The 22,363-nt window shown below is 40.3% G+C and overlaps 1 protein-coding gene across 2 annotated transcripts; it reads left to right on the forward strand.

Moving 5' to 3' along the window:
• Positions 1 to 1,010: 1,010 nt before the first annotated feature.
• Positions 1,011 to 19,552, forward strand: LOC118788076 (fatty acyl-CoA reductase 1-like). 2 transcript variants are annotated; one of them, XM_036543936.1, is made up of 12 exons: positions 1,011 to 1,134; positions 5,062 to 5,280; positions 5,445 to 5,620; positions 6,174 to 6,353; positions 7,457 to 7,634; positions 8,015 to 8,059; positions 8,359 to 8,486; positions 8,722 to 8,789; positions 10,425 to 10,596; positions 15,048 to 15,177; positions 18,393 to 18,520; positions 19,110 to 19,552. In XM_036543936.1, the coding sequence occupies exons 2-12, from the start codon at positions 5,092 to 5,094 to the stop codon at positions 19,270 to 19,272; spliced, it is 1,557 nt and encodes a 518-aa protein (XP_036399829.1). In that variant the 5' UTR covers positions 1,011 to 1,134; positions 5,062 to 5,091; the 3' UTR covers positions 19,273 to 19,552. The 2 variants fall into 2 exon arrangements, with proteins under 2 accessions (XP_036399829.1, XP_036399830.1); XM_036543937.1 differs by lacking the exon at positions 18,393 to 18,520.
• Positions 19,553 to 22,363: the final 2,811 nt, after the last annotated feature.

The following is a 22,363-nucleotide window of genomic DNA, read 5'->3' on the forward strand; positions in this document are numbered from 1 at the left end:
CTGCCACTGTTAACAAGAATGACCCTACAACCACAACCACAACCCCAACCCCTGCCCTGTAATCACATTGTGATGTACTGCATGCTTCATGGCATAATCCGATACTCTCCAGTGCTGAACTGAGGTACCTTTAGTGAGATCCTGAGACAAAAATTGGGTAACAGTGTCTGGGTAATGCATGGCAGCCATGTTGAGGCAGAGGGATCATCACACATCAGGTGAGATGAAAAGCAACAGATTTACTTTCAGTCATTTAAACTGGGTGATGACTAAATGGTCAGGAGGGCATAGAACCCCTACGCTTAGTGATAAGTGCTTGGGGATCTTTGTGAGTCACAACCTCATTGTAACATTTTATCCAAAAAAACAGCATCTCCTGCAGCATTCTCAGGTGAATTGACCTTCTGATTGGTCCAGAGGGAAGAGTGCCCCCTACTGGACCACAACACTACCTCCATAACCTGGTTTTCCTCATAGGTCACCCACCCATCCAAGTACTAATCAAGGGTTGCAAGTTATGGTGATATACTGAAGTATTGCAAGCAAATAAAGAATGCAACTCGAAAACCACTTAAAGCTCTGGCGTGAAAGACTAGGTGGATTACTCAGTGTAAATTGTTCAGCATTTTTAAATTCAACTACCATCTGTAGTGTATAGCCCACCTGCAATATGTGATATTTCCAGTTAGTTCTGATATGCCTGTACATGGCCCAGAGCATGATGACTAAAGTTTCCATGTTTTCTTGAAGTGCTGCTTGGCGTGGCAAACGTATTTGGCCAGTTCTGCGTTTTTCAAAAATTGCATCGGCATATATCTGATTGTTGTTAATTTATCATAGCAATGCCCCATGTGAATAGAGTTATGTAATCAACATGTAAAAGTTGCAATTAATTGTTCCCTTTGTCTCATATGTAGGATCCCAGGGACAAAATGTCTATATATATCTCGTTAGAGTAAGTCGTCTGTTTGTGATGTGACGTCAGTTACATTTCTAGCTGTGAGCTCGCCTCGTACCCTGTGTTCAGCAGCAGCTGCGCTTCTTACTCACCGAGGCAGTGTACAGCGGTAAAGTGTATGCACAGTCTTTGACAAAGGCAAGCAGACGAGGTCTAACTACAGCCGAATACTTCAGGTAAAGCTGATCTTACACACAATCTCTCGCTAGCAATAAATATGCACTTCGACTTACGTTTCGGGGTTGCTCGCCAACAAGGAGGGGGAGGGAATAATTATTTTCAGGAAGCGTTGACATACGCGGTGCTCTCCTGCTGTCGGCAAGCCTCAGTGTTGAGTTGTCGTTTCTATGCGCAGATCCATTTACCTGAGAATAATTTGTAAGGACTGATAAATTACGCCGATGACTACATTTAGCCATGTATGTTCATTAGATAATATAATATATGGGCGGTGTATTGTAGCAGCGCCAGCTGCAGACTGATGCCCATGAAACGACAGTAGGTTTACTAGCATTGTTCTGTCTTGTATGTTTTCATCATCCTAAAATGAAACCATCAGCTAGCAAGGTACCTAGCTGGATAATGTTAGCTAGGAACGCGACGCTCTATTAGTTAATTAATCGTTAAAATGCATAGCCAACTAGCCATCCTTTCCTACTTTTAGCAAGATAGTTAACTTTCCAATGTTAATGACGGTAGCCAGTTACGGTAGAGGAGTATTTCAAAACCTGTTAATTTATTAAGGCGAGTTTGTTTCTGTTAATAGAAGCAACCTAGTTAGCGAACTGCCTTTCGTTTTGGATAGCTGACATTGATATATTGGCGACCCTTAGCTAGGGTAGCCAGGTAATACGGGCTAGCTTTCCTCAGAGGCGCCGCATGGATAAACTTAGGCTAACTGCTTCTGCTAAATATGGTGAGCACTTCCTCTGTGGGGCTGCCGGTTTCGTGCCTTTCAAACAGGCAAATGAAATGGAAATGGAAAACAGCCAGGTGAACATTAGTCTGGATTAGCTATCCATTAACATCAAATCTCCCTTCGAAATCCAGTCAGAAAATGTGTGCGATAAGTGAATGAATGTATTGGAGCATGCTAGCCAGTAAGAAGATGATCAGTCCTGTCTTTGTCAGTTTATTTTGAAGACTCAAGTATAATGCAGTCCGTTGTCCATTGCTAAATTACCCACAAAGCTAGCTAATGTCATATTTATCAGTGGAAGACCGCTAACGTTAATGAGCGGTTAAACTATAGCGTTTAACTTATTCTGCCTAAATGAAGCAACGGTAAGTATGTCTGCGACTCGCATGTCTGTAGTTACAGTCGGTGCGTTGGAAATTATTAACCCTTTCGCGCGTACAGTCACACCAGTGTGATTAGCCGTTTAGCGCATATGCAAAAACTGGTGCAATTAGAACACTAGTTTGGAGAAATTCTAGCCAATTTTAGCTTTGAGGAAACAGCGATTTAACGTTAAAAAATATAGCAAATGCTAAGTGAAAACTATGAGAAGCTTAATAACGCTAATGAAAACATAATAAACCATGTGCTACATAGCATAAAAAATAAGTTACGTGCGAAAGGGTTAAACCAGAGGTGACACGTAAATAAACGTGAGCTGAACAAGTATCTAACATGGCTTGGTAGCCAGACAAAATTATCTAGCTTCTCTTTCAAACGTATAGTATGAAGTCCCAAAGTCGCAAGTCGCAATTCAACAACAGCGTTTACTCTAGGTCACTGCATCAGTTTACTGCATAGTTTAAGATGGCATGATATTTTTTAAAACTTTTTTTGTATTTTATACATTTGACTCTTATTTATCAAAACTTTAATATATATTGTTGTACTTTTGTTTAAAGTACTGTTTATGACAATAAAACAAGTTCATTTTTAAACTGCATTATGTTATCTTGGTGAGGATTCTTAAGTAACTACACATAACAAATGTTAGGGAAAATCTATGTGTTTCTGAAAAAAAAGAATATTGGCCGATATACTGTATCATTATTTTTTAAATCCTCAAATCGGTATCGGTCTTAAAAAATCGCATATCGGTCGGGCTCTATTTAACACGTTACTCATTTATACAGTTAGATTTTTTTTCTTATTACCATATCACAGCTGCTGAGTAAGCATATGTAACGAGTGGTATCTTGCTGCGTTGTGTATTAGTTGTAACGTGGGTCGGCGAATGAGCGAGTTTCGAACCGAGGTTCTCACTGCTCGCTGCTAACCCCTTACGGCCAGCTGTTACCAGTTGAGGTAAAGGCAGAGTGCCCCTAGCCTGCTGGCAACAACACTAATTAACCAGGTCTCGGGAGAGTGACGTAACCGCTCGGCTACCTGTTACCCGCTACCTAAGGCTTTACGCAGGACTCACACGAGTTCATCACTTACGCTTTGCTGCACATAGGCATTAATTTATAGTCAGTTTCAAACCAGTTATCCAGTTGTAATGTGTTCCAGTAGTCTGTGTAGGCTTCATTTCCCTCTCATTGACCAGAACTTTCATTAACCAGAAGATATGCCTTCATCAAGCCTGTAGTCTGACGATATTGTGGGAGGTAAGAGATGAACGACTTAGGTCCCATTGGAAATAGCTTTTAATGTCCCGTGTGATTAAGTTGCCACCTAAATGAAGCAAGTCTCACCTCCACTAATAGCCTAGGTAAGTTACCACAAGAAGCTTCGTTCTTCTCAGATTGTTGAGATTTTAGACAGAGGTGCCTTCTTATCCTTAAGACTGTGGAGACCCTGCTTTTCCTGAAATTGTCAGGTTGTTGCATTGGTAGCCCCAGCCCACTGCATATTCTCTCGCCTCTTAATATTGCTTGTAATGCTGGTGTCAATGCAGAAGCCATTCCCCCCCAGAAATATAACTGCTGAATTGCATTTGGAAAGCAGCCTTACAGCCAGCAGCCTCCCTTCAGTTCCAGATGCCAGATCTCCCCTTCCAGCAAGAGTCAGAGCTGCTAATAAAGGACTTCCTGGATACAGTAATATTACAAATGAACTGACTGTTTTTCTCTGAACCCTTTTCATCTGTATATGCAGTATTTACTGGAGACTTGGTCTGCCATGAAAGAGTCAGAGCAAAGGGCTCAGGTTCCATTTCAAATTCAGGCTTGCTCTGGAGATGTCCCATCAATATTTCATGTGCATGTAGTAAATATTTGTCTGTTTTGGTGTTGCACTATGGAGAGTGAGGACAGCTCAGCCAATCCACGCATTTGCCCTTTGACACCTGCACACCTTGGCCTTGGTTTTAGGTTCATGCAGCAGATGTGAACACAGAAATGTGTTACACAGTGAGCAAACACTGTTGCATTGATGAAAGAAGGATACTAAAATAGCACCCCAAGCCATAGAATGAATAGTGTGAACCAGTCAATGCCCCTAGAATTGAACAAAGAAACCTAATTGGTGCCGGAATTCTACCCTTCTTATTGGTACACAGCTAGGCCTATGTGTCACAACTTCAGTCTGTATGCAGTGAGTGACACATTGACAAACACTGTTTGAAAAGCCAGGAATCTTACAGACCTTTCCTATAGAAAAGTGTTAAGCAATGTTATATATTTTTTTTAATCTTGAGCTTAAATAGCCTAGATCATAGAACATGCAGTTGACTTGATGTGGGTAAGATATATCCAACTAATCACTTCCATGGATTTTCTTTTTAAAAATACAGTTAAATGTGCTGGTGGCACTCAGCATTGTACCATTCAAAATCTAATGAAAATGATCACCTTTGTTAATTTGGTGTAATTAAAGGCTGAAACGGAACAGAAACATTAGCCGTATCACACCATTCTGGACCAGGGTGACAGACCTCAACAAAGTAGTGCATCTCTGACTAAAGATATCTGACAGAAATTTAATGCAGAAGAACACTCTGTTGATTAGGTTTGTTATGTAAAGACACAAAGTTATATATATATCTCAGAGGAGAGTTTACATCTGCTATTCCAACCAACTGTGCGTTGAAAATTTGAACATCTTAGCATGTTTATGTTGCACAGGGAGAGACGGGGCGCTCGTCTCAGTTGGGGGAGCGAATGCAGCATTTTCCTGGTACGTACATACCTTTTTTTCTCTGCAGGGTCATCTGAGCACGGACAGAGCTGGCAGCATGGTCACCATTCCAGAGTACTACGAAGGGAAGAATGTGCTCATCACTGGAGCCACGGGCTTCATGGGAAAGGTGCTCCTGGAGAAGCTGCTGCGCTCTTGTCCTGCTGTGAAGGCCACCTACGTGCTTGTCAGGCACAAAGCAGGCCAAGCCCCAAACGCACGCATCGCAGACATGATCAGCTGCAAGGTACATGGAATGCAACAGGGGAAGCAGTCAGAGTAGGCCTGTTCTGCAACCAGGCCCATCTTTAGTCCCCGAGCTTGCATTAGACATTAATGACATTGCAGCTGGTTTAGAGGCAGAGGCCGGTTGTGTTTTGTGGGCTGAAACACATGTTTGTGTTTCTGTAGCTCTTTGACAAGTTGAGAGAGGAGCAGCCCAACTTTGCAGAGAAGATAGTGCCTGTGAGCAGTGATCTAACTCAACCAGAGCTGGACCTGAGTGGAGAAGACCAGCAGACTCTGATTGACTGCATTAATATCGTGTTCCACTGTGCGGCCACTATCCGATTCAACGAGCCTCTTAAGTGAGCAGCCTAAAGAGTTTGCAGAGAAATGCAAGTAAATCGCAGCACTCCTCTTGAACTTTTGGTTGTACTTGTCAGCTTCTTGTCAGCTTGTCATGCAAGGTCTTGTCACCGTGTTATCCTCTCATTGAAAGTGTATTCTCATTAAAGGATTAAGATTTAAGATTTTACTACTGTTCCCTGAGACAGGAAATTCAGTGCCCACCAAATTGACGTGGAAGGTGTTGCAAGTGGCAGACTGAAATGATGTACATGTGAAGCTGTTTGAACAAATAGGAAACATGCACACATGACATTTGCAATTTTTTTGCGAAGCGATATGCATGTATTACTTGGTCTCCAATAATTTATCCAGATATTTACTGAGACAGTTTGGGTTGAGTACCTTTCCTACAACAGCAGTGCTTAAATAGGGAATCAACCTCACAGTTCCTCTTGTCACAAGTCATGTTCCTCACCACATTGGTTCCCCAGGCAACTTTGCTCTCTGGCATTCTGGTTCTTAAGTGCAGGCATAATGGTCCGTTTCCCTGTTTTCACTCCCATTTCCAAGAGACGCGGTGCAGCTGAACGTTTTGGCCACACAGAAGATGGTGGTCCTGGCACACAGGATGAAGCAGCTGGAGGTGTTCATCCATGTGTCCACAGCCTACGCCAACTGCGACCACTCGCTCATTGAGGAAGTGGTGTACCCGCCACCCGTTGACTACAAGAAGCTGATCGACACACTCGAGTGAGGAAAACTTCCCTGCACTATTTATATGAACATCATGACTACTCATGCATTTTTTTAGTCCTTTTTTGTGGCAAACACAATTAGAAAAAGGTTGTTCTGCCTGCTTGCAGGCATTTTTTTCTCCTGACAGGAAGCTTAGTAGTAGTGTTTTAATTTTTTCCCACTATGGCTTTGATAGTAATGTTATAGATTATCTTACTGAGCTCTCCAGTTTTCTGTGAATCAGAACAAGAATGGTAAAAATGGCCTTGTGAAAATGTTACTCATGAATTCCTTTTTTCTGTTTGGCCCCTTGACACACCTCGTTTGCCCGTTAAGAATTGTTAAGATATTTGTCTCCACCTGAAGAGGAGCTGGAGACATTTTACAATTCAATTTCCTGGAAAAACTTATTAAAAACGTTTTCTCCGCAGTGTGGGAATGAAATTTGATTAGTCATGTCAGATACATTTCAGATACAGACTTGCATTTGCAACTTCCATTTTTAGTTTCAGATCCTTCAGATCCTTTCAGCCCTGATGTTAACCAATGAAACTTTTTGTGCCAGATTGAATATAAAAAATCAAAGTGTAAAAGACAGTGCAAAGATAGGAATTTTCTGTGAGCTAAAGTGTATTAAATTTAAATTTTTTACTTTACTCAACCACTTTTAGCTTTGCAGGCATGCATTACTCTCCACTGTCAATATTTGAATGTGATCTGAATCACTTTTACTTCGGTTGCAGTAGTAAATTGGCATGACATAGTGCCACTTTCCATAGGTGTGATGTCATTATGTATGAAAGTGAATTTTCAAGCCTGTTACTTATCCAGTCCAATTGGAACTGGAACTGTAAAACATAAATGTGTTGTGGTTAGGTTTGGTAGAATTAAAAATTGAGTGTGTTAATCCCTTTTTATTTTTGAGTATTTTGACATGGTGACAACTTTGTTTTGTTGTCAACTTTTTGATTTTGTGAAGATGGTCATCATCATGTCATGGAAAATACTAATTCTGATTAGAGTGGGAACCCTGGACCAGAAAGAAGTGGTATTAGCCATGGCCTTGGAACTCCATTCTGTTTCGATGACTGACTACATACCTAATTTTGTTTCAACAGTTGGATGGATGACAAGCTGGTCAGTTTAATTACACCGAAGCTGATCGGCGACAGGCCTAACACCTACACATACACCAAGGCCCTGGCAGAGTCCCTGGTCCAACAGGAGTGTGGGAACCTGAACGTGGCCATCATAAGGCCATCTATAGTGGGCGCAAGCTGGAAAGAGCCCTTTCCTGTAAGTCCAAGCCTTAGCTGGGAAGAAGACTGTACTAAATGGTGTCTTGCCTTTGTTTCTGTTGTTGGACTTCTATGTCATAGCTACAACGTCATTTCTCTGCATCATTAACCTTGGCTCAGGTCTGTGATCTGTGATGCAAGTGTAAGCGTAATACAGACCTCTCGGGAAAGAGGATTCCACAGGAAAAACATCTGATATATGTTAAGCTCATGCCTGTAGTTATGTGAACTAAGCAGTTTTGCTCACTTTGTCCCAATTTGTACATTGGTGAAATACCATCTTTCCTGCGAAATACTTCATCTCCTAAGTATCTTGTGCAAAAGTGCACTATTGATGTTTCCAAAGCAATGTTTGATGTTTCTCCTCTCTCTTTATAGGGTTGGATCGATAATTTCAATGGACCAAGTGGGATATTCATTGCTGTAAGTGTTGAGTTTTAATAATTAAGGAATACTCCTTAGGAACAGTTATATCGCACAGCGCTGTGGTCCCAGACTTATGCAATAGTAAACACCTGTGAATAGCTGTGATCTTCCACTAGAGGCTAGCCAAGTATTTGCGTTTGTGCAGCAGTTGTCCAGCAGCTCTTAATTACCCAAAATTACTCCGATTCATCAAGTGGAAAAACTGATCTGTTCTGATGGGGAATCGGCAGACACTCACAATGGCAGTAGGAAATGTATTTAGGGTAGTTTCTCTCATTTTTGCCCTTTCCTTCCAGGCAGGAAAGGGGATCCTGCGCACAATGAGGGCCTCCAACAGCGCTGTGGCTGACCTGGTCCCAGTTGACGTGGTGATCAACACCACACTGGCAGCAGCCTGGTACTCGGGCTCCCAGAGATACACCAGGTCAGTCAAGGGTCCTTCAGTATAAATATATATGTTCTGCAGTGTTACATTTTTAAAAGCTTTGTTTTCTTATTGGTGGCAAATAATAGCTTAACTTAGTGCATGCATGATTATACTGGATTTGTAATTTCTGTTTTAGAACAGATTTTATTCTAATCACAAAACAATTGTAATTGTACATATTCATTTAGGAAGTATTTGCCAGTCACTGTAATCGGGTTGTGTGTCTTCGTAGGCCAAAGACTGTGTTGGTGTACAACTGCACGACTGGTGGCATCAATCCCTTTCACTGGGGCGAAGTTGGTATGAAAACAGCAGACTTCCTTTAACTTGTTGTTAACATGCTTGTTTTGAATCCATGTATGCTAAGTAATGAGTTATTTGGCATTCACTGCCTGGCCCTGACAATATGACCTTTCTCTAGAATTATCTCTCTTTCCTACACAAACATAACAGGGAGGTCAAGAACTACTATTGGGGTGGGGTGAGGGGAATGAATACCAGATGCTATGCCACTGACTTACTGCTGTAAAGATAATCATCAAGTGTAAAATTGTTTTGCCTGGTTTGGCTTCTTTGACTTGATACTGCATGCCAACCCTATAAAAAAATTTAAAGGATATTTTATGAATGAGTATTTTAGTTATAGTTTAGGATAAGTATTTTTACTACTATTTATTCTTATTTACTGCTTTTCCTATCCCTATTTTCTGACAGTCTAAACCCTGAGAAATCCTTCAAGATCCATCCAAAATCCAAAATAGTTGCAACTGCAGTACTATATAAAATGTTTATTTGGTTTACCAGTTTTATTTGTATGGAGCAAAGTGGCAGTGATGTATCAAACCATTCATTTGGCTGTATTTCACCCCTCTCCTGTATTACTATGACAACTGTGTCTATACACTCTTGGCAATACAGACATCAAAGCGCTGTGATGGCAGTGTAGCATAGTGGTTAAGGAGCAGGACTTGTAACCGAAAGGTTGCCGGTTCAATCCCCGCTGGGACACTGTTGCTGTACCCTTGGGCAAGGTACTTAACCCACAGTTGCCTCAGTAAAATATCCAGCTGTATAAATGGATAACATTGTAAAGAACTGTAACCTATGTAAGTCGCTTTGGATAAAAGCGTCTGCCAAGTGAATAAATGTAAATGTAAATGTAAATGTGATGTGTATAAGAAACAAATAGTGGCAACAGTGCAGTGTCACGTGTCACATCTGCTGTGTCCCTGCTATCATATATTTGGTTAAAAGGTTTTCACATGTCCTAAACTTGGGGCCATTCATTTTTAACCCTGTCATATGGTTCACAAAATGTGTTGGTTCTGTCCGAGTACTCCAAGAAACACCCTCTTGACCCTGCAGCATTTTCATGGTAACTCAGTTATGGGGAGCAAAGAAACAAGGTAATTGCGAGTGCTCCATGATTTGAAAGGATTCATATGTTTTGTTGCATTATTACCCCTAGAGTATCTGTTGAAGCCTATGTTTTCATTCACACATTTTGAGGTCCAACCTGAACTTCTCCTGAACTTTCTTACTATGTAATATCCACTTTCAAGAGGACCCCATTTGAGGAGGCCGTCAGATGGCCCAGTTTTAATCTCACAACTAATCATCTTATCAATCAGTATTGGATTGCTGTTAGCCACAAGGCACCAGCTTTCCTGCATGATCTCTACCTCAGGATAACAGGAAGACCACCCAGGTAAATGCCACTCGCTGTCTCACAGACACACACTCACACACACACACCTCTATCTATGTGCTTCTCAATGTTTGTCACATTGCATTGTGGGTAAGGGTGCATAACCCCAGCAGGCATTGTTCACGAAGAGCAAAAACCAAAGGGTTCTGCACCCTCGGCCCCTATAGATCTGTCTGTCCTAGTGCTGTGGTCATGTTAAAGGGTCCTGTGATGTACTTTCTCTGCAGAGTATTGTATAAACATGACCTTCAAGACGAACCCCTTAGAGCAAGCTTTAAGGCGCCCGAATGTAAACCTGCGGTCCAACCCCTTTACCAATCAGTATTGGACCACAGTGAGTCACACACTGCCAGCGCTGCTGTATGACGGGTATCTCAGACTGACGGGTCAGAAGCCCTGGTAAGGTCTGCAGTGCCTGCCTGCTCCCCACCCCCCCCCACCCCCACCCCCACAACTTGGTGCTGGCTAAATGGTGTGGTGGGGAAGAGGAAAATCTAACCATTTGCAAGACTTCATGGCATTGATTTGGTTCAACAGCTGCTAACACACTGGTGCATCACAAGATTTGACAGGAATGGTTTTGTCCGAGCATGCCATCTCGATGTACAAACTTAACAGCACCAGCACAGCTGCCCCTGTATCACAGATGAGGCTGAGAAATTGTACGTTGAGCAGTTCAGATTTGGCACAGGTCTTGTTTTGCTAGTATTGCTGCCTTTTTGTTTTGCTATATATGACAGGATTGTTCAAAACCAGGTCCCAGAAACCATTCCTTTGACAAGCCATGCCATCAAGTTTGTTGAGGTGACCTGGGAGCCATCTCTCCCAGTGTCACTCTCCTCTTCTTTCAGTCTGGCTCTGGACTGAGTGGGTCTCGCACTCATTGAGGTTGGGCTGATACCAGATACCAGGCACCTACCCTATTGGCATAACGCCATTCACTGGCAGCTGAAATTTGACTCTGACCCCATACCAGATTCTTGCTTTGGCACAGTGAATGACAGGCGTGGACTGGCCATCAGGAAGTTCGGGAATTTTCCCGGTGGGCCAGTCTTGTGAGGGCCGGTGTCACGTACAATTCTTCCCAGCGATGGGAAGAATTGTACATGACACCGGCATTATATAGCCTATATACAGATTCAATAGGTCAGTTTAGCAGCAGCGACACAGCTGGTGCAATCCGTAATAGCAGGTAGCAGTTGCCATCACAACTGAAAGTATGTAGCACTAGTTGCTGAAACATGGATAGAAAGTGAAAACCGGCAGTGCAGAGAAGGTGCACCAAAAAAAAAAAGAAAAAGGCTGGCTGACACCGCAAAGTGTGCTAAGATAACGGTACCATATCCAACATCAAAGTGGAGTGAGCAGGGAGCAGGTGCTTTGTCATGCTTACATGCTATGTGCTGTGAACTAGCTAAATGAACTAAAGAACAAAATGTTTTTGTTAACCTTGGGGTGTCAATGCTAGAGTCCCGCTGCAGGTTTGTCCATTTCCAAGGTTTACCTAGTCAGACTCGTTTAGAGTCGTTTACGCTAAATTTCTCTAAAGTGTTAAAAAATGGTCATCAACTTCGACTGTAAATGGGTAAAATAAACGTGCAAATTTGGTAATTTTCATCAATTCTTTTTCGCAGTATAGCCTATAAGGCATATAATGTTTGATAGCCAGCCCAGCAATAAGAATGATTTGTTAAATACTTACTCTACAATGTAAACAAACAGTTTACACATTTTACACAAACATGCACTCTACACTTCAGAAAGGAAATCACAAACAAAAATCATTGTGAATATAATATGCTTTGTGTGATATTTTGTAAATATAGTGTTCTTTATGTGAATTTAGTTTGCTGTAAATATAGTGTGCTTTGTGTGTGATTCACTATATTCACACTGTGTGAATATAGTGTGCTCCTGTGGATAGAGTCTGCTGGTTCTAATTTAGTTCTGTGTTTTTGCAATATGACATTAAGTTGGCTTGATATATGGCTATTAAGACAAATTAGGTGTCAGGTGATCATTAGGTGTCAGGTGATCATTACATTAATTCAGCTTTAATTTTTTGCTTTCTGTACACGCAAACATGGGGAGGAAAACCTTGGAAAATTAGTTTCATTGTTTTACATATTAGCCTAACGCAAACAATACAAATTAACAGATTGTATTTTTTTTTAAATTAATGATTCGTTGATCGACAAACATGTTGTGTCAGTTCAAATTCGGTGTATCAAATTGGGGCTGCTTGACAGCAAATTCCCGGGCTGCTTTTTGTTGCTAGTCCACCCCTGGTGAATGAGTCCAGTGGCACTGTCCTGAAGCGCCTGTCATGTCATATCTAGTAAGATTGTTTGAGAGACAGAAAGAGCATGCCGTTTGGGTTGGCTTCAAACTTGGCTTAGGGACTCGGTAGCTGAAAATATCTCTGTTTATAATATTGTTTTCTGGCTAAGGCTAAGATAATTTGTAGTCTAAACACAGAATTTTGCTTTAATCAATAACCAATTAAAGTGCATTTTGTCCTGTTAGAACTACTGTTGTAGAGCACAATCTAGTCTATTTAAGGGTGGGACAGTAATACATTTACTGTGATAAGCATGTCAAGAAATTCTCCATTTTCATGATATGATCTTTTAGAATTTAGCACATTTTAAAAGAATCTACATTACATTACTTCCATTTAGAAGACACTCTCTTCCAGAGCAACTTCCAGCACTGTATAACATAAGTGTATCCATTCAAGTAAATAATGGCTCAAAATTATATTGAATATTTACACAGTGTAAGCAATTATATATATACAATTCAGTGTTATTACCCGTGAACTGTTACAAACACAAAATCAAAACGTTGCCTTTTAATAATTTTGAAATGCAGTTTCCAAATTTATGATAATTAAAAGGTATTTTCAGAGTTACTGCTTTACTGTCCTGCTTGAAAATCATAATGACGACACTGTCATTATGTTTTAAATGTAACTAATATTTATACATCATGAGATGAGCTTACAGTCAGTGAACATACAGAAGCAGAGAATGATGACAAAATCAAGTAGCTTCTCTAAAAATGCGCAAGCTAAACTCAAAGTGTGGTACCTACGCCATGAAAAAAGTGTTACAGTAGCTAGCTAATTTATTATATGTGTATATAAATATATATGTGCATATATATATACCATTACACGTATAGTCCTTGATTCTATCCTCTGTTTCTGAAGCAGTCAAATATATGTAGACAGGTCCAGGCCTCTTGGACCTCAGTTGTTACTTAATCATAACAATTACCCTAATACATCTTGTTGACTGTAACTTGGTTTCATTTCAAAATCAATAATTTCATTAGCAGACTTATTTGTACAATGGTTAGCACTGTGAGAAACTTTGTATTTTTATGACGAATTGTTTATTCACTGTATATCATCATCACTTTAGTCACTGTATGTCATCATTCTGGTATATCATCCCACCTCTAGCCACATGAAGTGTCTGTTGCAGCAAATGGATTATATTTTGGACTTGAACCACACATTTGAAGTGTCTGGTATTGGTCACCTAGGTGTTTGGTATCTGAAGTAAAATTGGTTCCTTCTATCCAGTTCACAAATCAGGGGCATTTCAACAAAGGGAAAAAATGCAAATATCTAGTTACTTACATGCCAAATTTTCATGCCAAATGCACATTGCACATATGCTTAAATGCACATTTGTTTCAGAATAGATTATCTTTGCGTGAAAAAAAATCATCCCACCCCTGCTTCTGCCATGGTCTGATCTACTAATCACAGGAGTAAAGTGGATGAGGTTTTTCTATCTGAAGAGGGTTAGCATTTCCATCTTAAAAAATAAAAACTATCATCCTGCACAGTTATGAATTATTTCCCTCACCAACTGAACCATACCATAGTGCTTCTTGAATGGAAACTGAGCATGAAAGCCAATTCTGTGATTGCCTGTGCAAGTTATTTCAATTTTGGGTGAAAAACTCTAATCTATATATCAGTTTGTGCAGTCATGTATTAATTGGGAACCACAGCACATTCAGCTTGTTAAAAGCTAAACTATTTTCTAAGGTTGCCCTCATGACAATAGCATTCTTTAAGATGTCTTTAAATGTTTTATTACTTCATTACTATCTCCATTCTGGTTATTGCTGTGCAGTTAACTGTTCATGTTATTCTTTTCGCAATTCCGCACAGCATCATTGATTTTGAACTGGACCAGATTGATCCCAAACCGAAAAAATTCAAACACTTTACAAAATGCTCAGTTTCCCAGTAAGCTTTGACAAGCCTTCCTGTCCTGTGCTACTTCATCGTTATTTTCAGTTACTGCCCTGGTCATTACCAATCAGCACTAATGTGTATGTCAGTTAGTGGGACAGGAATGCATTGGATGTGTTGTAAACCCCCCTGCCCCACAACTCTCAGTGTTGCCTCAAAGTTGCCTGTCATTTACGTTGTTGAGGAATGACAAGGGGCTGTGTCGCATTTTCTGACCTGCTCTGTTTTCCAAAGTGCAACACACTGAATTCTTTAATGAAAATATATTTAGGTATTTTGCTTTGATATTGTGTTTTGTTGCCATTATTATTATTATTTGTATTATTATCCATGAAGTATTATGTTATGATCATAGACGTTTGTGTTTTACTTTCTTTACTGGATTAAATTTTACAGCTAAGAGAAAGGACTCTGTACTGGAATCGGAGCTCTCATTTCCACCATTCTTATGTGCTAAGTAGATTATTCAGCAACTCAATGTGTACTACATTTCTCTAAAACTCTTGGCGTTCCAGATTCCCTACTGTGCACTCTGCCTGATGCCTGTTGCTTCTTTCTTGCCATGGTGATGCAGGATGATGAAAACCATCACGCGGCTGCACAAGGCCATGATGGTGCTGGAGTACTTTACCAGCCACTCCTGGGTGTGGAACACAGACAACGTGGCCATGCTCATGAGCCAGATGAGCCCAGAGGACAAGAAGGTACAGTCCACCCCCCACATCCCACAGCCTTCTTTAATAAGGCCTCTCTTGTGTCCATTGATTTACAGCTATCCAGCAGCATGCCATTGTAATGTGAATTGGAGAACTGGGGGTGTTGGTGGCAAATCCTTTTCACTTTGAATGCTGATCAGATGTCCTAGTGTGTGTTATGCTGGTAACACAATCATTAAGTGTTCTGAGATTGTGTGTTTATGTGTGTGCACATCTGTTGTGGTAGAGTAAGATCTGTTGTGATATCTGATTAAGGTCAGCTTTGACTACACTGCTCTGTTTGTACGTCATGGCACAGTCACTTCTAACACCCATGCAGTTTTGGTCTCCAGCCCTCACTTCAGCCATCAGTGTGCAGTATTCTGGTGAATGGAGGAAAGGCCAGGCTATGGACAATTGCAAAATTCACAGACTACACATGAGGGCTTTTTGGGTGGTCAGTGGAACATTGTTTTCAAGGACAGCTGACCATAGGATCTGTCTATGGGACTATAGGATCCAGGACAGTCTGTGTAAGTAACTGAAAGGAAGTGCAGTGGAATTCCGACAGCAGGGAAAACTGTGTGCACTGCAGCAAAAATGTTCAAATTTTCCCCCGGAACTAATAAATTGAATCTAAGTAGCTGGATACGGATATTCCTTACAAGATTGATGTGAATCATTTACTGTAATATCATCATAGTATCTAACGTATATCTTGTCATAACTATCATTAATCCTAACTTTAATTAGGGGCCAAGCACCGAAGGTGCTGGAACCCTATTGTAATTGTTAGTTTTCTTATTATTATACATCTGCCATGGGAGTCTATGGCAGCCCATAGATCTGTTTGTATGCTTTTTATGAAATTTGGCACACTCACAGAGGACAGTCCCAGCTGTCCACTCACCAAATTTGGGGTCAGTCAATCAATTCAATTCAATTCAATTCATTTTTATTTGTATAGCGCTTTTTACAACACAAGTTGTCACAAAGCAGCTTTACATTGTTCCCAGGCCTGAGACCCCCTGAGAGCAAGCCTAAGGCAACAGTGGCAAGGAAAAACTCCCTATCAGGAAGAAACCTTGAGCAGAACCAGGCTCATGGGGGGGCCCATCTGCTTCTGGCCGGCACTGGGCAGATAGAGTTAGAGACAAAATTATGCAATGTACTTTAAGACATTTGTGATTGACAAACAATAGTAGTTAACAGTAGAGTAATTATAAGAATGTCCCCTAGGATGTCCGGGTCTTGGAATGCAGTTGGCTTTGATGGGCAGGGCAGCGAGGTAGCAGGACTGGAAATCGGGATGAGACGCTTGGGCTACAGCTCTGGACAGGAGCCCGGAGCAGGGATAGGAAGCAAACAGAAAACAGTGGTTAGTGGATGATAAGAATGGCAGGGATGTAGAACAGAGAGGCAGGAGAGTAGGGGCAGAGAAAAAGGTGTGCAACAAGGAAAGACCCCGGCAGGCTAACATTATGGCAGCATACCTAGGGGACGGGAGGCAAGGGACCGGCATAGTCATGAGGGCGACCCTAAGACAGTCAACACCATCAAGCCCTCTAGCGCCACCATCAGGTCAAAGTTCAGCTGACATTTTTGGCCATAACTCCTGACCCTGTTGGAATTTTTTCAAGTCTTTTTTTCCTAGATTCCTTAAGTCAGGTTGAATCCAACGCACCCATTGCCATCAAACTACGCCATATCTGATTTTCCGCCATTTTGAATTTTTACAAAAACTGTTTTTTCGCTACTCCTCCTACAAATTCTGTCCAATCTTTACCAAATCTGTTAAATATCATCTTCAGACCATGCCTCACAAAAGCTATTCAAATATTTTAGATAATCCAAAGCATTCGTCCATAACATGCAAAAGAGTTTGACAGCAAAGACACGAAACAGGAAGTGAGGTCATATCTCAGCAATGCTTTTGTGTCTTCACACCAAACTTGGTATATGGACTTCCTACACAGTCCTGAGTGTCCAAGAAGTTTTGTGTCATTTCACCAGTGGTGGCGCTATAACTAAAACAATTGAATTTCTGCTCATAACTTTTCATGTCTTTAGCTTAGAATTATGATTCTTTTTTCTTTTAATTCCTTGGGTCATGTCAAGTTGAACAGATGTAAAATTTTCGTTTCCACCACATTTGGTTGTCCACCATTTTGAATTTTAATGAAAGCAGTCTTTTTGGTACTCCTCCCACAAATTTTCTCCAGTCTTCTCAAAAATTGAGTCAGAGCATATTGAGAGCGTGCCACACAAAAGTTATCCATGATTTTATGTTTATGGAAAGCATTCCCCAGTAATGTACTAACAAAGTCAACAGCGAAGACTCCAAACAGGTAGTGAGGCCATATCTAAGCAGTGCTTTTGTGTACTGACATCAAATTGGGTTCCTCCATTTGCGACTATGCCCTGAGGGTGCCCGAGTGTTTTAGTGACGTTTGACCAGTAGTTGGCGCTATAAAACTTATTGCATATAATTTGTATTATACTTATATTTTAAAATATCTTTTTAATTGCATGGCCTAAAATACTTCTTTCTTCTTCTGATTCCCTCAATCATGCCAAACACACTTAATGGTTTCAATGTCTGCCTTATTGCAAAACAGGCCCTCATTGTGCTTTGCCCCTGAATCGCTGCTTGCAGCTATATTTTTAATTGTAACCGTCTGACTACCATAGCTTTGTGTGTTCTTTTGTAAAGGCTGAAGGGGGGAGTTTCCACCCATGCAATTACCACGGGTGGCTAGACATTCCATGTTGTTGGCAAAATTTTAAGTGAACAATTTGTTTAAGGGTAAATGCTTCATGATGGCTGTGTTTTGTATCTAATTCTGAATATTTAGCAAGTTATTTCCTTGAATCATACTCATAGGGTAGTTGAATTGTTATGAACCTCTAACAAAAAATGTATTGCATTTCATAATTTCATTGTATTTCATTATGTACTGCTGCAGTCTAGTTGCATCTATTCACTAGCTACATGTTTAAAAGGGTTCACTACTCATGTTTATGAACCAATTGGTCATGAAGATACTTCCCTTCTAACACAAAGAGCACTGATTTTATCAGGTTCTTTGTAAAGTGTTGTTGTATGGGCACTTTTCCCTAGCATTGTTTTTTTACATGGAACCAAAGTTTGAATGAGGGGACATAAGTCTTTCGTATTGATTGTGTCCAGTGTATAATGTCTTCATATTATTTGTTTTATATAGGTGTTTAACTTTGATGTGCGGCAGCTGCACTGGGCAGAGTACATGGAGAATTACTGCATGGGTACAAAGAAATACGTGCTGAATGAGGAACTGTCAGGTCTGCCAGCTGCCCGCAAACACCTGAATAAGTAAGAGACTGGTGGGGGAGTGCAATTTTAGGTGGCATTTCAGAATATTCTTTAGTACACATTGATTTTTCAGTACACATTGGGTTTTTAAAAAGAGAAATCTGTTAGACTGAAGTAATTAAGTATTCCATGAGAACGTCCCTTAACATACATAGGCTTTACTTATGACCATCATGTACCTGGCCTTGCAGGGTTGCATCACTGAGTAGTATCATTTTAAATTATTTATGGTCTGGTTCTGGAATGTTCACATTCAGAACAAAATTATTTTCTTCCACTTAAGTCATTCCTAATATAACTATATGTAACTATATAACTAATAAAATGAAATGTCTGAAACATAATGACAAAGTCACTAATGTTATATATCTTCAGCAAACTTTTATAAATCTCTGTTGCATGATTACATGCAGCCATGCTCGACATGCACTGTGCCCCTGGCACGCAGAGGAAATAATGGTTCCTATCGGGCTAGCATAATTATATTACAGTTACCTTTATTTTTGCTTTACTCTGTGAGAACACAGGCCTGTCCCCAAGAGAAGTCCTAGAACATTTGCACAGGTGGTTCTCATCCTTTGTCTTTCAGGTTGAGGAACATCCGCTACACTTTCAACACCATCCTGATGGTGCTCATCTGGAGGGTGTTCATCGCCAGATCTCAGATGGCCCGGAACATCTGGTATTTTGTCGTCAGCCTGTGCTTCAAGTTCCTGTCCTACTTCCGTGCGTCCAGCACACTGAGGCACTGAGTCCTTCAGCTGTACGTGGCCACCCTGTGTCCCTCTCCCCCCTCCACCTGTGAGAGCTATGCATTTTACACCACACTCGCGGAAGCTTGGTCACTGGAGCTGCCGCCCTGTTTGACATACTGCCGACGTGAAACCTCTCACCACACATTCTCTGTCGCTGCGCAAGTGAGCATGCTCGACTCCTCTGGTGATCGGCGTAACAAACTTGATTGTGACGATGCTTGTTAAGGTCTTGTGACAGTTTTGACTCTGCACAGTGAGCCACCACTGCACTGCAAAAAATAGCCCTTCAAAAATAAGAAATAAAATAATTAATACAAGGTGTTTTTTGCTAGTAATAAGTGAAAAAATCTGCCAATGGAACTAGTGGAAATACAGATATTCAAGATGCACTGTCTAAAAACAAGTCCTTGTAGCTCAAGGAAATTTTGCTTGTTTGGTGACTGTGTTTTATATTAAGTGAAAAGAGATATTTTGACTTGAAAAGAGACAAATATGCTTGGTGAAATTTGGATTTTTTGCAGTGTGTCGTCTGTATTTACAGTGCACTCAGCTGTGCAACTGGCCCTTGGGGTTTTCTTAGCATTTAGCTTGATTCCAAGCTTAGGCAGCAGTCATCTTTACCCCTCAGTTCAGCATGACTCAATGGTTGCTGATGATAGGTAGTGACCTTCTCCTAAATATTTGAGCAAGAACAAAATTGAACATTATGGTATCCTACATTTCTTTCCCTATCTGGCTGCTGTAGCACTCCTGCTTATGAAGTCTGGCCCTCTTCCTTTGATGGAGCTCCATTGTTTCCCTCATATTACCTTATGAATCTGACTAGAGCATTATTACCAAAAGCATCAGGGGGATGTGATGTAGATTTCCACTTTTGAATTAGTGACATTTTACCTAAAGTTATGATTGTAATGTATTTTATTTTTACTTAAATGGCTGGGGATTTAAATTCCCACTGAAGATGACCGCTTCCCATCGTGATATCTAATGTTCCATTTTTTGTTTGTTTTCAGTTTTTCCAATGTACAAGCCTTTGCTTGTAGAGAGCCAATTAGGTGTTTTCAGCAGCATTTCAAAAAACGTGATGAACCTTATGTCATCAGATTGCAGAGACTGAATTAGCCTGTTTTTGCAATGCACAGGAACTTGTTCTTATTTGATGGGAGATGTGCAGTAATTTCCAGTCTTCTAATAATGTAAGGTATGCATTTTCCCTGGGAAACTGGATGCATTTTACATTTAAATAGCCTCTATCAGTGATCGTCATAGTCAATTATGCATCTGGAAAATATTCAACTGCGTTTTGGTGTGGTTGTTGAAATGACCCTTTTTTTGCAAAAGTCTCTTGCTGTTTCCTCCTTGCCCATATTGGTGGTGGTGGTTGGGAAGTGCTCTTTTTTTCCCTGATTGTCCATGTTTGTTCTGTCATACTTCATGAGTACTCCAGGCAATCATCGTCCCTTCTTGTCAGGGATTTGAGTAAATCTAAATGGTGCCGTCCTAAGCTGACTATGTCTGGGGGCAGACATTTTGAATCTGATTACCAAGATGTTTGCAGGGTTTGCAAATAGTGCCTGAATTTTGATGTCTCAAGCAAAATGTGAAAAAAGAGCAATCAGATGTATGTTTTATAACGAGTTTATGTACTCTATTTAGGTAGGTTGCATTAAGGCTACAGTAAAAGATAAAAAGTATTTTTGTGCATACAGTAAAAATGAATTGAATGTGTATTTATTTACCAAGTGAAAATGAAAACGGATTGACTGAAATAACAGACTGGATCAGTTTGACCAGTTTGGAGCTTACCTGATATTTCAGGGTGATGTATCAGTTAACTGATGTGATTGTTAAATCCACTGGTATCAATTTTCCATTGGTTATTCATGTATTTTTTACATCAGAATGTAAGTTTTGCACATCCTCCAGCCCAAATCTCTGTGGGCAAAAGTGAATGAAATGAAGCTTCAGAAGATGGCTTCTTTGTGAATGATCACATGTGTAGTTGCGTGCATTCTGACTGCTGATTTTTTGCCTGTCAATGACATTCCTGAATTTGTGTCATTTATGAACCCTGGCCACTGGTTTGAAGAGCTGTACATGAATATGATACCCAGGTATTTCTGTAATCCTTTTTGTTGTTAAATTTGGTCAAATCTGTAGTATTACATTAACATAAAGTTAATCTGAGGTTTTTTATTCAGGAGTTGTAGCAGACACTTGTATTCTGTGTAATATTACTTGAAAATAGAATCCTAAGGGTCATTCCATGCCAACTCACCTAGGACCTCCCAGTTCTTGTCATGGATTTTCTCAAAAGGTTCTGAATTCTGGGTGAGTTGGAATGACCCCTAACTGGGATAACTTGGGAATGTTAAACCCAGACATGTTCAGTATTGACATTTTGACATAGTTGTAGTTTGATAGGGTTATATTTAGTGTGTTGTAACAAAGTCTCCAGCTCAGACCACACATGAGATGTGTTTTAAAAGGAGTTGCTGTTTTTTTTCTTCTGCTTGCGAAATAGTGGTGCTGTATTTGCCCAAGTTTAGAATAGTACCGTTTAGTATGGTTACCCTTCCTAAGTTGATATCATGTTGTGCCCAAGTAATTAATGACTAATATTCTTATTGTGCATAAAATACAACTGTAATTGAAGCTCACATATAGTCTTCAGTTATTCAGAACGGGCTGAGAACTTGCAAAAATGGCCTCGTGAAATACTGTATCTATAATCAGTGTCAGAATATTCAATGGGTGCCTTTGTTTGTAAACCAAAAAAAAATAATAGTAATAAAGTAAGATATGAAATTTTTGTTTTAAATGTGTCCTTTGTTTTCATTAAAAAATTTTCATCCTGTATTTAAGAATATTCAAAGGTGTATTGTCTGGTGTTTCTTAAGAAATATAACCAAAAGGAGAAAAAATAAATTGCATTGTATGCATCATTTTCTCTCATCAGTTTTCCCTCTTAGCCATGTAAACCATATCTGAAATCCACACCAGTGGTAGAAGCCTACGCCGGTTTTTATGCTGTATTGTATATGCTTGTATTGTTCCTGATCCTTTCTGTCTTATCTGAGAGCAGCAC

This window comes from Megalops cyprinoides, chromosome 13 (assembly GCF_013368585.1).
Source record: "Megalops cyprinoides isolate fMegCyp1 chromosome 13, fMegCyp1.pri, whole genome shotgun sequence".
Classification (NCBI taxonomy): Eukaryota; Metazoa; Chordata; class Actinopteri; order Elopiformes; family Megalopidae; genus Megalops; species Megalops cyprinoides.

Bases quoted from the DNA above. Each gene is read 5' to 3' on its own strand.
- LOC118788076 (XM_036543936.1), top strand. From the start codon at position 5,092: ATGGTCACCATTCCAGAGTACTACGAAGGGAAGAATGTGCTCATCACT. The intron at 5,281-5,444 runs GTACATGGAATG...GTGTTTCTGTAG, and splicing joins CAGACATGATCAGCTGCAAG to CTCTTTGACAAGTTGAGAGA. The intron at 15,178-18,392 runs GTACAGTCCACC...TGTTTTATATAG, and splicing joins TGAGCCCAGAGGACAAGAAG to GTGTTTAACTTTGATGTGCG.